At 52.7% G+C, this 15,841-nt stretch overlaps 1 protein-coding gene across 1 annotated transcript; it reads right to left on the bottom strand.

Moving 5' to 3' along the window:
- Positions 1-3,403: 3,403 nt before the first annotated feature.
- IL12RB2 (interleukin 12 receptor subunit beta 2) lies at positions 3,404-14,970 on the bottom strand (the record flags this gene model as incomplete). The annotated part of the gene is made up of 15 exons (XM_082287413.1): positions 3,404-3,835; positions 4,101-4,200; positions 4,834-4,930; positions 5,240-5,377; positions 5,861-6,016; positions 6,094-6,195; positions 6,739-6,939; positions 7,473-7,689; positions 9,362-9,441; positions 11,131-11,275; positions 11,982-12,121; positions 12,310-12,485; positions 12,696-12,810; positions 13,639-13,965; positions 14,913-14,970. 15 exons carry the CDS (start codon positions 14,968-14,970, stop codon positions 3,404-3,406), a joined length of 2,484 nt encoding a protein of 827 aa, XP_082143539.1.
- Positions 14,971-15,841: the final 871 nt, after the last annotated feature.

Below are 15,841 nucleotides of genomic sequence, written 5' to 3'. Positions count from 1 at the left end.
TTTTAAATTACCTTTGCTTTTTGTTTGAGAGGATACCGTGAGATTGGGGAAATTCCTATTGTTGGAGCTGGGATTCCATGAGTTTGGGTGATTGCTGTCCTTGGAGCTGAGATACCCCAAGATGTGGGGTAATGGCTGTTACTGGAGCTGGGATACCCCAAGATTGGGGTAATGGCTGTTATTGGAGCTGGGATACCCCAAGATTGGGGTAATGGCTGTTATTGGAGCTGGGATACCCCAAGATTGGGGTAATGGCTGTTATTGGAGCTGGGATACCCCAAGATTGGGGTCATTCCTGTTGTGGGAGCTGGGGGAGGGTGGCAGCTGTGGCTCTGGAAGCCCACATGGATTCCAGGTGGGATGTGGGGTTGACAGGCAGGTACAGCAGTACCTGAGGCATTCCCAGCACTGCTCCAGGTGTTCCGAGGAAGGAACTAGGCTGGCTCAGGAGGGAGTTGTGGCTTGTGGCTTTGGACTGGGGCAACGGCAATCTGTGCATGAGACACCAAAAACTCAACCCAAAACCTCAACACTTCACCTCTCCTTCCAAATGCAGCTCTGGCTCAGTGCAGCGCTCAAGATCTGCTTGGGACATCACCAGTGAATGTTTTTCCAGAGAGTGATTGTAAGAAATTCCTTCTCCCCCATCAAAATTCACCACAGGTTTAATTTCATCCCTATGTATCCCTTTAATACATAAAAAGAGTTGAGGGAATGACTTAATAAAGAGGATTTCTTAGGGGTTTTATCAGCATTTATTAGGAGAATAGGAACAAATCTCTCATTTTATTTCATGTTTCCCTCTTTGGCCAGCTTAGAACATATTTGTAGTTCCTTAGGTAGGTAGAAAACTAAAGGTAACGCCCTATTTTTTTAAAGACTGTACAGGACAGGCAGTAAGTGTTGGAGACCTTGGAATATGGAATACCAGCCTGCTCAGCTGTGATGTTAGTAGCTGGCTTTGCTTTTCCTGAGCTGTTTTCCATCAGAGCTTGTGTTGTGACCCACTGTGAGTATCATGGATCAGTTCCCTCACCTGGATTTCCAGCCCAGGTAGGAGGAGGAGGCAAAGCTTCCATCAGAGGGGGGGAAAATCTCTTGGTTTATCTCCCCTGACTCTGCTCTCGGTGTGGGGCTGTTGTAGGAACACTGAGTTGTTGCCCTTCCCTCTCCTGCTGTGCTTCGGTGGGATGTGCTGCACTTCCAGCCTTAGGGACACCCTTGATAACACCCCCAACACAAACACTTGGAGCAAAGCTTTCCCTGAAACACAAACCTTCCTTGATTAATCTGTAGTTGCTGTTCCAGTTGCCACCCAGGTGATTTTGGGGCCCCGCTGGTTGGATTTGCCCAGCACCTTTCCCTTTTCCTGCTGTAGAGCATTCCCAAATAGCACCTTGGAGTGATTTTCAACACAGCATGTACTTAAATTGGTCCTTCTGCTGTTCTGCCAGATGTAAATTTGCCTCTTTCAGTCCATTTGTGTCAAGAACTAAAAACTGTGAACATTTATCTTTAATATTGGTGGGTGTTAACTGAAATAAAGGTTTATTTTCATGCTCTTTTAAAAAAAATGTCCTGAAAACACATGGAAATGAAACCACTTAGGTTCATAGTGGCTCATCTAGGGTCTGTCCCGGGAAGTCCAGCTTGCATTCCCATTCCTAGGATGGACTTTGCCTTGCAAAAGCATCTCCCAAGTAGGTTATGTATGATTAATGAACTTGCTTTTAGTAACATTTTCTGTCCTCTTGCTTGCTCCTGCTGTCACATCAAATTACTTCTGTCACACCAAATCTAGGGGACTACAACTTTTAAATTCTGATCCATTGGAAAAGATGGGCAGCAGGAAAAGTTGGAAGCACGGAACAAATTGGCTTTGGAATGAACAGTGGCAAGGTTTGAGCGTGGAAATTCATCTCAGAGCTGGAATGCTGGGAGGGAGCGGGGAGGGGTTGATCAGTGCAAGTGTTAGCTGTGCATGAAAGGACATGGATTCTTCTGGAATGTCAGGAGTCACTGGGAACGTGTGGTGGCAGCAGTTGAAGAGCTGAGCCCACCCTCGCCTGTAACAACTCTGCCCACGGGGCTGGCTCTGCACAGCCACAGCTCTGGTTTAATAAACCCAGCACTGACACCCAGAGGTGGCAGTTCCAGCTGTGCCAACCTGCTGCTCTCCCCGAGGCGTGCCAAGGACCACACTGCCCGCCTCTGGCGCTCCTGGGCTGCTCTGTCTCGGCCAGGTTCCGCACTTGAGGTGTCCTCAGGAAAGGCAAACCTGATATTCCTGCTAGGAAGGGTATCCTGACTGAGGGGAGAACACTTCCTGGGGTGCTCAGGGCCATTACTGGGAGAGTTCAAGGCTGGACATGAAGCCCTACATTTTGATTTATGTGGAGATTTGCAGAGCGAGGAGAAAATGAATTCCAGTGTTCTCTTATCCTTATGTTGGGGTAGAAAATGAACATGCAGAAAGAGATGAATGGCAAAATAGGGCTTTTTAAAAAAACCACCTTTCATTGGCATCTAATCTGCTTTTCCAGTTCACTTTGGTTATGCAGAGCTGAGTTGAGGGGCTGTTGTGTGCTCAGGCAGAATCCTCTTGCTTCTGGCTTATTTTTATTTTTCAATTGTTCTGTGTAAAGCTGGAGCTTGACCAGAGAAAACAACAGGAAGCCAAGTTCAGATTTCCAACATTTTATTTATATACACGTATCTCGTAAACAAAGTCATTAAATGTGTAACACCCTTCCAACCTGTAATTAGAACACTCCAATAAATCACTTAAATTCCTCTTGACGATCCATTTGACTGAGTACAGATGCTGCCTGCTGCTTTTAGTTCTGGTGAGGAATTTTCCTCCCCTGAACTGAGGCAGGAAGGGGGCCTGGCTCTGGTGCTGTGTCCCTCGTGGCTCTGGTGTCTCCTGGGACGCTGTGGCTTGGTGCCAGCGGAGGAACAAGAGCTGTGGCTGTCATCCTGGGTGTGAGCTGTTGCATCCTTCTCTTTTGCAGTTCCTTCTCTTTATGGAGGAAATGATGTTTTCCAGCTCGGATCCTGGGCTAGGCCCAGCCAGGCTGAGCCACTCGTGGCCAGGCCGTGGCACAGGGCTTGAGGCAGCCCAGGCTGCGCGAGGGGTTCCCAAAATCCAGTTCTGGCATTCCCAGCTGTGCCTTTGATTCCAAAGTGTGCTGTGGGCGAGGAGCAGCCGTGTCCTACGGTGAGGAGTGACTTGGGAAGGGTTTTGTCACTTGGAGGCGTCACGTGTGAGTGACTGGACTGGCTGTGCTGTAACACTGAAATAGTTCGTAAAGTGCCAAAATCCAGGCTGGGCTCACATCAAAACACACTGAAATACTCTGTAAAGTGCCAAAATTCTTGCCGGGCTCACATCGCCCTCCGCCTACCTTGGGAAGGAGCTGCAGTTCAGTTTCACTCTATCCAGCGTCAGATTCCCTTCGCAGCAGAGGGCAGGAGTCAGGAATGTGGTTGGGAAGACGGAGAGGGGGCTGCAGTCGGGCTCGGGGGGATCGGGGGCAGTGTCGGGCTCCGGGGGCAGGGCGGAGGTGCCGGGGTTGGAGATGTACTCGGACACGGGCTCCGGGGGCTCCATCGCCTCCGCCACCAGCCTCTGGTACAGCTCAGGGAGCTGCTGCTCCTCCCCCGAGCTCTCCTGTGCCCAGTCCCCGTGCCCCCTGCTGCCAGCGCTGCCCACCAGCAGCTTGTCCCCAGGGATGGGGGGCTCGGGGTGCGCGAAGGTTTCCTCCACCGGGGTCGTTTCGGGCTCCTCGAAGCCGCTGGGCAGGAAGGGGCTGGAGGGAGCGCTCAGCTCCGCCTGCGGGGGGAACACGGAATGAATCCCGGTATGGATCTCCTGGGACTCCCTCCCCGCAGCCGCTCATCCTGCTAAAAATGGAACATCTCTGTGTTCTTCTTGCGCTTAATTTGCCCAGCGCATCCTCCAGTCTGCTCCAAGGGAGATTATCCGCTGCCAGAGATTGCTGGATTTGCTGCTTTAGGAGATTACTGGCTCGCATGGCTCCAATGGCTTTTTTTTAATGAAGGTTGTGGGATTAGAATGAAAAACCCCTCTAATTTACCTTGGTAGCCGTTAAGCTCCTGGCCCACGTGGCGTTGGCAGGGTCGGGAATGGCTTTGCTCTGCCACTGCGGCAGGAGGAGGGAGAAAAGCGCCTGGAATCTGCAGGGGGGATAAATGCAATAAAAAACAGGAATGGTGAGACCTGCAGCACCCTTGTGCTCCTTGGGTGTGGAATTAACCCAGGTGGGATTGTGGATATGCCCTCAGAGGGACCTGCAGAGCTCTCAGCTGGCTGGGGATAATTCCCAAGGATTGATGCCATTCAGTTTGGTTTTAAGATCTGGGTAAAAATTCACCTATCTGTGGAATACAGCTGTGTTTTAAGCTCAGAGCATGTTTTTATTATCATTCCTGTACTCTGAAACCTTCATTTTGAACAATCCTCACTGCTCCATGCTCATGAAGGGGCATGGCCATCTCATAGGATAAGGGAAAATGGTTTTAAACTAAAAGAGGGTCGATTTAGATTAGATAGGAGAAAAGATTTTTAAAATGCACTGGCACAGGGTGCCCAGAGCAGCTGGGGCTGCCCCTGGATCCCTGGCAGTGTCCAAGGCCAGGCTGGACATTGGGGCTTGGAGCAGCCTGGGACAGTGGGAGGTGTCCCTGCCCATGGCTGGGGGTGGCACTGGATGGGCTTTAAGGTCCTTTCCATCCCAAGCCAGTCTGGGATTTAATCCCTTCTGATAACCATCCCACTTTTATTGGGACACAGCAGATGGATCCACTCACACTTTCCTCACTGGAGGCACAGAACAAATGCAGGCTGAGAGGATGAAGAAGCTGCAGAAGCTGCAGATGAGCACCAGAGTGACCCAGCCCCCAGCACCTGAAATGCAGAGCAGCCACCATTCAGCTCCATCAAAAAGATGAAAAAAACCCCAAATCGTTCCGTGTTCCATAAATAAACCACCCTTCAAGGAAACAGCTCGGCACAGCACTGGGAGCTTAAAGGCTACGAAAGAGATGGCACATCTTAAAACCAGCTGGAACTACAAATTTTTAGCAATTGAAGAACACCAAGAGATCTTCAGAACGCCTGGAGAGCTCCAGTGATTTCAGAGGAGCAGGAAAAGCATTCCCAGTCTGTGGGAAAGAGGATCCAAGTGCAAGGAGCACCCTGGCACCGGTTCCTTACTTTCCAGGCAGACGCTGTCGCTGTTGCCCCGGGGCCCCTCCCCGGCCGCTGTCACCGCCGTCATCCAAAGGTCGTGGTGCTCCCCGGGCTCCAGGTCAGGGATGTGCAGGGAGCAAGGAGCCTTCCCGGCAGGAACGGCTGGAGGGAAAACGGGGATGGAAATGGAGAGCCTGGCACGGGATTTTACTGCCTTCAGCTGGAATGGGGCTCTGAATAAAGTTAGGAAGGAGAGGAGGAGGAAGAGGAAGGAGGAGAGGAAGAATAAAAAGAGGAGGAAGAGAAATGAAGCAGAGGAAGAGGAAGAAAAAGAGGAGGGAGAGAAGAGGAAGAGGAGGAGGAATAAGGATAAAAAGGAAGAAGAATAAGAGGAAAAAGAACAAGAGAAGGGATAGGAAGAAAAATAAGAGGAGGAATGAGAAGAAGAATAAGAGGAGAAGGAAGAGGAAGAAGAATAAGATGAAGAGGAATAAGAAGAGCAGGGAGAATAAGAGGAGCAGGGGGAAGGAGAAGCAGGGAGAAATCTGATAGTTTCACACTGAAAGCAACTTAGAATGATCCCACTGTGGACTGTCAGTGATGAAAGGGGAACAGGAGAAGCATTTCCAGCCCCCAGGCACCCACCATGGACCTCGGGCTGGCCCTGCCTGTCCCTCCTCTGCAGGTAGATGTGGTACCCAGTGATGCAGCCCCTCTGCTGGGGAGCTGGGATCTCCTCCCAGGAAACCAGGACGCCGCTGGCCCAGGGGGTTGTGAGCATCTGGGGCCCAGCTGATGGGGCTGCAAGACACAGGACTGGCTTTAGAGCTGAGCTTAAAATGCCTTAAAAACACCTGGGAGTGCGTTCTGTGGTTTACCTTGTGCTGTGGAGTTTCCCCTGACTGATGCTGCCTGTCCAGCTCTGTCCTGATAAAGTGCAGACACGTGGATCTGATAGCAGATGTTATCTCTGATGTGCTCTGGAGAGAGAAATTACAACGGGAGAGTTGCTTGTTCAAGGATTTGCAGCCAGGACAGAAATATTGCATCAGCTGCTTAGATCTGAGATAAATCTTGTGATTATTGATAGATCTTTCATAAAGAAGGGAAAGAAATTTCCTCTGATCTACTGAGCCCAGAAGAGTCTTACTGGGCATTAAACTGAAAATTAATGGCTTCCCACGGCCAGAGAGCAGGGTTGGATGAGATACTGGCAAGAAATTCCTCCCTGTGAGGGTGGGAGGGCCCTGGCACGGGGTGTCCAGAGAAGCTGTGGCTGCCCCTGGGTCCCTGGAAGTGATTTTAGTAAAAATTATAGAAATATAGAAACACAGAATCCCAGACTGGTTTGGGTTGGGAGGGACCTTAAAGCCCATCCAGTGCCACCCCTGCCATGCCAGCGACACCTCCTACTAACCCCAGCTGCTCCATTTGGAGGCCAAATTCAAACCTGACTTGTCACTTCAAATACTTCCAAACCAAGCTGGTGCTTTGCTGGTGTCCCAGGCTGGGGTGGCATTTACCTGCTAGCACCGTGGACAGGTGGGACGGGGGCAGCTTCACCCAGCTGTGCTGGGGCTGCAGGCGTGGCTCCCTCCAGGGCTCTTCCCACTCCACCACATAGCCCCCCACGGACACGGCGGATCCGAGGGGGGGGCTCCAGCTCACCAGGATGCTGCTGTTCCCCAGGGCCACGGCAGAGACTCGCTGAGGAGGGGGCAGATCTTACAGGGGAGAGCAAAAACCGCGGTCAGCACAAAGTTATTGTAGCCTCAATCGAACCATTGAATGGGATGTGTGGTTTTTACTGGATCCCATCCACTTTGGCACCGTGAGAAGGATAGAAATGAACTCGAATTAAAGAAAAGGCGATCATGGGAGGGTTTGCTGACAGGAACAGTCACATTCCTGTCTTTTCTCGTGGATTGAACACCCCCAGCACTGCTTGGCTGTGCCATCCCAAACCCTGGGAGGTGCTGTCACGGCACATCCCAACACCCTGCCCTGATCCACGAGGAAGGATGTGGAGCTGCTGGAGTGATTCCAGAGGAGGAACGGGGATGCTCCAAGCGCTGGAGCCCCTCTGGTGTGGAGCCAGGCTGGGAGAGCTGGGGGTGCAGGGAAAAGTGGATCTGCAGATGCCCGAGGTTGCTCTGAGAGGAGCACAGAGTGGAGGGCCCGGAAGGGTTTGTGGTGTGTGGCACAGAGCAGAGCACTGCTGTCCCTCACAGGGACCCCGAGCCAGCAGGAGCCTTACCCTGGCTGCCCGGGCGGGCCAGGATGGCCACAGCGGGGGAGCTGCCCCGGGAGTTGTGGGCGCTGACCGTGATCCTGTGGCCCACCCTGGGGGTCACCCTGGAGAAGCTGGTCTGGGTGGTTTGGTGGGATTGTGCTGGGAGCTTCCCGTGGTCCAGGGCTTCCAAGGTCACCGTGTATCCCAGGATTCTCCCTCCTGCCTCTGGCTTGCTCAGAGCCTGCGGGGAAAGCGCATCTGTCACTGTCTTCTGAAAAAGGTGCTTTGGATGAGAGCCTGGAGAGCCAGGACACAGGGAATGGCTTCCCACTGCCAGAGGGCAGGGACAGATGGGATCTTGGGAAGGAATTGTTCCCTGGGAGGGTGGGCAGGCCCTGGCACAGGGTGCCCAGAGCAGCTGTGGCTGCCCCTGGATCCCTGGCAGTGCCCAAGGCCAGGCTGGAGCAGCCTGGGACAGTGGGAGGCGTCCCTGCCCATGGAACAGGGGTGGCACTAGATGGGCTTTAAGGTCCATCCCAACCCAAACCATTCCAGAATTTATTTTTCCCATTCAATTCCAGTTTAGTGAAGCTCTTTTGCTGTGAGGTGCTGATTCCTCCAGCTGGGGACAGTAAAACACATCCTGCCCTGAGAATGAATTCCAGCCACGCTTTTCACAAGGGAGGGAAAAAAAAAGATTATGAACTGCTCAGCTGGGTTTGTCACAATGAGCGGGTTTTGATTTGGAGGAAAAACCTGGATTTTACATAAAGCCCCCATAAAGAATTATTTACACGGAGCCTCTCAGAACACACATCTCTGACAGTAACACCACACCCTGGCTTTAACTCCTCTCCAGGAGCCTGCACTTGTACTCCCAGTTTCAGTCTCCTGAGGTTTCTATGACATGAATTCATCTGTTTGGCTGATTTTTGTCATAACAAAGCACACACCAAAACGTTTGCAGAGTTTCTGGTGCTTTGGCAGCACCCCAGGACGGAGGCACTGCTGGAACCACTCCGAAAACCTGCTGGAATTAAATTGTTGAACCGTTTTTTTGAGGTTTTTGGGGTATTTGTCTGAGAACAGGACACACCTCCTGCAGGGTGTTGTACTGAGTTTCAGCCTGGCTTTGAAGCTGCTGTGAAAACTCTCGAGGCAGTTTATTACCCTGTTTTATGAATGATGCTGCAGGAAGTCACTCGTGATAAAGAAAGTGCTGCAAGATAAAGGTCTTCAAGTTAAAGCCACAACCTCTGGGGTCACAGAATCACACGAGAATTTCTGCTTTCACTTTCAGCATGCTGCTCGTTCGTGTGGGGGGGAAACACAGTGAATTTCTTTACCCAGCTCTGGGGGGCTTTAACCCAAATTCTGTGTGGAATGTGCTTTGCCCACCAGACCCCAAAAATGCTGGCAGGTGGGGAAGCTGGAGAGGGGCTTTGGATACAGGGATGGAGGGACAGGACCCAGGGAATGGCTTCCCACTGCCAGAGGGCAGGGCTGGATGGGAGATTGGGAAGGGATTGTTCCCTGGGAGGGTGGGCAGGAGCTGGGATGGAATTCCCAGGGGCTGCCCCTGGATCCCTGGCAGTGCCCAAGGCCAGGCTGGACACTGGGGTTTGGGACAGTGAGAGGTGTCCCTGCCCATGGAACAAGATGACATTCAAAATCCCTCCCAATCCAAATAATCCTGGCATTCCATGAAATTTTAGGTAGAAAAACGATGATGAACCTCCTCCCAGGGAAGGGACTCTTCGTCCATGTCCCTGTCCCTGGTGAAACCCAGGTGCTCTCCCAGGGTTCAGCCCTTTCCTGCAATCCTAAAAATCAGAGTTTCCCCTCTCTGGGTTTTGTCTCCCCTCTCACCTGGCTGAGCTTTGCTGCCTCTGCTGGGGTTGCCCTGAACTCACCTTCCAAAAAAGGGAGAAGTTCTGGTGCCCAGAGTCCACGTCCTGCTGCCGGTACCAGACATCCAGGATCCCAGTGGGCACTGGTGGGGAAGGAAAAGGGGAGCAGTGGCAGTGGCTGGGGTTTGAAGCCAGCAAACAACGAGTGGGCAAAGGAGGCAAAACCCCTGAGAAAATTAAAATTTAGGCTTTAAAATGCCCCTGAAATGCTGCAGGGTGTGATAATCCACCTTTGCTGCTGTTTGGCTGCTTTGAGGATGGAGATCATGAGGAGAACAAGCCATAAATCCAAGGAAAAGGGTTTGGATCTGCTGCTGACTTTATCCTGCCCTCAGTAATCCGGATGGCTCCCAAGGAAACCCACACATCAAAGGCACAGTGTTAGCTCCTGTCTTTGCATAAATTTGAGGCTTATGAAGGTCCTTGGGGTCGGCTCCATCAGTCCTAGAACAACAGGCAGCCTCGGATGAGGGGGCTTGTGGGATCTGTGGGATTTTCCTGTCTGGCTCCAGGCAATAAGTGCCTTTAACAGCTTGTCTGAGGTAGCTTAAACCCCCGGTTCCTTCCACAATTCTCACTGGAAACTCTTGATGTTTTGAATAAACGTCCCAAAATAACATTAACGGGAAGCTCTGGCCGGTGGATGTGCTCCAGAAATCCAGAATCAGAGAGGAATACATAAGGAAAGCTGAGGTGACAGAGAATGACAGAGCTTGGCTCCTCAAGGACCCTGACCAGCATAAACTCATCGAATTCAAATCCTGATTGTTGATAGCTGGGGCAGGGGCAGCTGATGGACAACCCCCGCTGGAGCAGGGCTGTAACAAGGACACAAAACCCTCCCTGTCAGCGATGTTCAGAGCAGTTTGTCCTGTGTGAACTGCAAAGAGTGACAAGAACAGAAATGAGAAGCAGGAGCAGCAGCAGAAATAAAACCAGAGCCCTCTGAGCGAGGGAAGGGTGAGATAAAGCGGAAAAATCAGAATATGAGACTGCATCTGCCGCCCTCCAGCCTGGCTTTGAAAGCCTGTGAACCACATGAGCAAGGCAAGGTTTTTGGCAGCTCGCACGAAAAGGAGCAGGAAAAGGAATTTCTCCTTGAAAAAGTGTTAATTTGGGGTTTGCAGCGAGCTGACTCGTGGAGCACTTCCAACAAAGAGCGGTGCTGATGCCCCCAGAGCTTCTCGTCTGCAACCTCCCCTTGCTGCCACCTCGTGTGAGGGCAGCAAGTGCTCCTCCATCAGCTAAAAACCTTCTCGTTCTCCTCCTGCAGCAGGGGCGGGGTGGGGGCGATGACCACGAGCGCAGGGTGCAAGGAGAAGGGGAGAAAACTGCGGAGAGGGAGGTGGGGGAGGGATCAATAATCAATGCTTCTTACAGAAAGTGCCGCTGTCGCAGTGGGAAATGGGAAATGGGAAATGGGAAATGGGAAATGGGAAATGGGCTGAGTCACAACAGCACCAGCCCCACGTAATTCACAAAAAAGAGCAGCCAAAGCCGAGCAGGAGAGTGGAGAATCACAGAATTAGAAGGGTTTTGGAACCCCCAAATCCTTCCGTGAGCTCTGGAAATTCCTGTTCCGCGAGAAACCCGAACGGCTCCACCGCCGGTTCGTTAAAAAGCAATTTTCTTACAGAAACTTCTCTCTCTCGCCTCCGAGTCTGGATCTGGAGTCCCCACGGAACCACCCAGCAGCGGTTTGGCCTCATGAGCTGGAGTTTCCCGTGGGATGCAGGCCCCAGAGCCGGCTTTGGGGCAGGAGGGTTCCTTACCTGCTGCTGGGGTGTGCATCTGCCTCCTGCTCCAGTCGCTCCACAGCCCTCGCCCTGGGAGGATCCTGCAGCTCACCTGGAACTCGTAGGCTGTGTCAGGCTCCAGCCCCTGCAGGTGGTATTCCTCCCTGTGGAAGCTTTCAACCTTCAACAGGGATGCAGAACGTGGAATATTAAACCCACAAGGAAACAAAGGTTGCAGGCAGCGAGAGGCTGAATTGCAAATGGCCACGTGCAGCCCAGCCAGGAGCAGCTTAAAAAGCAACAGGGAAACCCTGATCTGAGGCAGCTTCCATAACTCAGAGAATGATGCAAGGAATCGTCGGGCTTGCAGGGCTTCAGCTGAAAAATCCCTCACTTACTGCGTGCCAAGAGCGAAATCTCTGTTTGAGTGATTTGCTCAGCTCCCAGAAAAACGTTCCTTTTGCCACTTCTCAAGTAAAAGCAAAAACTTCACAGAGTGATGGGATGGTTTGGGTTGGGAGGGACCTCACAGCCCTTCCAGTGGGCCATGGCAGGGACACCTCCCACTGTCCCAGGCTGCTGCCAGCCCCAATGTCCAACCTGGCCTTGGACACTGCCAGGGATCCAGGGGCAGCCACAGCTGCTCTGGGAATTCCATCCCAGCCCCTCCCCACCTTCCCAACCAGGAATTCCTTCCCAATCTCCCATCCAGCCCTGCCCTCTGGCAGTGGGAAGCCATTCCCTGGGTCCTGTCCCTCCAGGCCTTGTCCCCAGTCCCTCTGCAGCTCTCCTGGAGCCCCTTCAGGCCCTGCCAGGGGCTCTGAGCTCTCCCTGGAGCCTTCTCCTCTCCAGCAGGTCCATAACTCCCTCAATCCCAAAAGGATTACCACGCTCCAGGTGTGCCTGCTGAGGGGACGGTATCTCAGCCTGTAGTGCTGTGCTTGTGCCTCGTCGTGCCACGAAAAGGTGCAGTTGGTGGCAGAAGAGTCATCAAATTCCACTGAAAACACGGGAGGATGTGGCTTCACTGGCACCGAAACAGAAAGAAGCAAAGGGGGCTCAGAGAGGCAGCACAGCTCGGAGGGAAAGGTGGAAAATAGGATTATTGGTATAGGCTGGATGGATGATTTTACCACAAGTTTTGAAGTGCCCTGAATGTTTCCAGGTCTTCCCGAAGGTCTGGGGCAGGCTGAGAGGTGGGGAGTGGAGCTTTACCTATGTCTATTAGCATGAAGGTGAGTGGCTGGGACGAGGCATTTCCTAATTTATTGGAGGCAGAGACCACCACGGTGTAATTGGAGTCAAAATCCAGCTTGCTCAGAGCCCGAGAGCCAAACACCTGACTGGGAGTTTCTTCTGGAAAGCAAAAGGTGTCTGTCCCATTGGAGAGCCTGGAGCAGGAGGAAAGGTTTGGCTGTGTTTCTGTGGAGCAAGAAAGGTGAACCCTGGGTGTGTGGGACAGGGTTCCCTTCCCAAAGGGATATCTTGGCACAGCCTCTGTCTGCTGAACCCTGAGGGAGCTGCCCTGCTGCAGGGCATGATCAGAAAACCGCTCCAGGGGATAATTAGGTATTAATTATATTTCCAGCACCATCACTTACTCGATTCCATAGGCAGTGTCGAGGTAGGTGAGCCTTCCTTTGTCCCAGGTGCAGGTGAGATGTCCCCGTGTCCCATGCTGGACACAGGACACATTCCTGGGCTCATCTGGAGGATCTGGAACAGATATTCCTGTCAGTCTCAGAATCACAGCCTGGCTTGGGTTGGACCTTTAAGGGTCCTTCAGTCCAACATCTCCAACCAGACCAGGCTGCTCGGAGCTCCCTCCAGCCTGGCCTTCAGTGTTTCTTCCTCAAAGATGTTGGTAGGAGATCTTTTAGGGGATGCTTGTTTATTCAGCCTCTCTCCCCTCAGGAATAACACAGCGGCTCAGTTCCAGCCAGGAATATTTTCCATAGGAAGAGCCCCTCACAGACAGCACCCTTCCTGGACAAAGCCACCCCCTGCCGGTGTCTAACGGGCTTCCCTCCTCCACAGGGAAGCTTTAAGGACCCGTGATGCCTTTTCCTGGTCTTAAAATCAAGAGTCATACACGGTTAGAAGGGGAAAAGGGATTTTACCTTGGTATTTATTTTAAGGATCCTTAGGTGCACACACCCAGGTCATATGCATCGAGATGTACCCACCAAGTATGTCCCCAAAGATCGGGTATAACATTATAGGCTTTACTAATTAGCAGATCTATCAAAGATTCCCCAAGGAGAGGCTCGAGTGAGCCCCCCTCCCCAAGGAACCTTCCCCTGGATGGTTCTATCTTGGTTTACAGAATGTGTTCTGGAGAGGACCTTGGGGTCTGGGGCACGCTAATCCCTAATTACGAAGCTTCTAAAATGTTGAGTCTCTCAGCTTGACAAACAAGGCCAAGAATGGAGGCAAAAAGCACTGAGAATACAGAAGCTGTAAAAAGGTATAACAGGGGTATAAAAGAAAAGGCAAAAATTCTTCATGGCATCACCGGCGTAATTAACATCTAATTTCCCTTACTTCCACACTGGATATCGATTCCACAAACGAGTCTGGTCTTGTCTCCACAGAGGGTTTTGCACGTGAAGGTGTGTTTGCCGTAGGCAGTGACCGCAAAGGTTTTGCTGACCGAGCCTCCCCGGTTTCTGACTTGCTCGGAGTTGTTGAGGAAAATCGCGGCCCAGCACGGGGCAGCTCCCTGCAGGGCTCCCAGCTGGCAGGACAGGGTGACGTTGGTGCCCTGCTGGATGGCACAGGCCGTGTTGGCTGTCACGTTCCCACTGCCACAGACCCCCACGGTGCCACGGGCAGCTCTGCTGGCCCCCACCGCCCCTTTCCTGCAGGATTCTGCAAGGGAACGGGAAAACAAACTCAGACGGGGATCCATCTGCACCACGTGCCGTGCTCTCCCCGAATGTGTGATGGAAAAATTCCTGGCTCTGTGCAGGAACTCGTGGGATGTCGTCTGGGATCAGCAGCCACGGGATTGCTCTGTCACCAACAAACCAACACAACCCCAGGTAAAAACTACCAGAACCCTTCTTTCACTGGGGATTAAAAAGTGCCCGAGTCAGTAAAGCTGTGGCAAGAGGCACAGGAAGGATGTGGAACTGCTGGAGGAGCCCCCGGAGCTGCTCCAGGGCTGGAGCCCCTCTGCTCTGGAGCCAGGCTGGCAGAGCTGGGGGTGCTCACCTGGAGAGGAGAAGGCTCCAGGGAGAGCTCAGAGCCCCTGGCAGGGCCTGAAGGGGCTCCAGGAGAGCTGCAGAGGGACTGGGGACAAGGCATGGAGGGACAGGACCCAGGGAATGGCTTCCCAGTGCCAGAGGGCAGGGCTGGATGGGAGATTGGGAAGGAATTCCTGGTTGGGAAGGTGGGCAGGAGCTGGGATGGAATTCCCAGAGCAGCTGTGGCTGCCCCTGGATCCCTGGCAGTGCCCAAGGCCAAGTTGGAGCAGCCTGGGACAGTGGGAGATGTCCCTGCCATGGCAGGGGTGGCACTGGGTGGGCTTTAAGCTCCCTCCCAACCCAAACCAGTCTGGAATTCTGTGACCAGGATTTTTTCCTGTCCACGAGCTCTGCCTGTCTCGGTGCCTTTTCTCACATCACCAACAGCTCCACCTTGAACTAAAACCCGAGCAACCTCCGTCATTAACAATGACTCATTAACAACTCTTTGCTCTCCAGGAAGGAAGATGTTCACTGGCGCTTGGAGTAGAAGCTGCAAAACCCCCACCTTAATTAGCCCGAGTGCTTCATTTGAGAGAGAATTGCTCTGTAGGATGGAACCCCTCTTACCTGCCGTGAAGTGCAGCACCAACCAAATTGCTGAGGGCACGATCCATGCAAATGGCATTTTGGTGCCTAGAGAGAGAGGAATTCCTGTTACCAGCTCCTAAAGACTGCGGATATTATGTACAGATCTTGGTGTTTTACCACTTTGCTGCTTCAGAAAACCCCAAATGCCCATTTCGTGGGAGCTTTCCACTGAACATTCCCTTGTTTTGTTTAAATCCAGAGGCTCAGACGTTCAGCCTTGCAGCAGCAGAGACTCAGCTCGCCCAGAGCCTCTTCATGTGGGGCCTTCTGTAGGTGATTCGTAAGTGCCAGGATGAGCAATCACAGCGCCCAGCTTCTTCAGGGAAATGCTCTGCCTTCCACTAAACAGAAATTCTCTGGGGGCTGCGTGAACAGCACAGCTGCCTGAAACAGCCGAGTCTGCAGGCAAAACCAGCCCCACTTGGAACCCTTCGGTCACAGGTGCAGCCAGGGAAGCGCTGAAGATGCGGCCTCGTAATCTGTGATCCGAGTAGAGGATGGGAGACTGCTGAGGAGCAACCCCCAGCTCAGAGAGAGATATGGGGGAAAATCTGATGGAAATTGCACACCAGTGAGGGAAACCGGCCTTGCTGTGTGGAGGGTACTGAAATACAGCAAGGACGTTGTCCCAGGCAGGAGGTGGAGCAGTCCCGAGGTGTCTGTGGGGTACAGCCTGTGCCTGTCTGTGCTCTCATCTCCAAACTCTCAGCTGAGAGCGCCAGGGCCACAGGCCACACACTCCGTGAGCCCGTGGATGTGCCACAGGGGCTCTGGCGGCCACTGCAGCCCCGGAGCTCCGAAATGAAAGCAGCCGTGAAGCACCACAGCTCGAGAGTTGCCTTTCGACCCCACTTCTCCCTAAAAAGCCCCGCTGTGCATTCCAAGAACTGGCAGGAACAGCCGGCCGG

The sequence above is a fragment of the Coloeus monedula genome, assembly GCF_965178545.1.
Source record: "Coloeus monedula genome assembly, chromosome: 9".
Classification (NCBI taxonomy): domain Eukaryota; kingdom Metazoa; phylum Chordata; class Aves; order Passeriformes; family Corvidae; genus Coloeus; species Coloeus monedula.
This window is presented reverse-complemented; position numbering and strand designations above follow the sequence as displayed.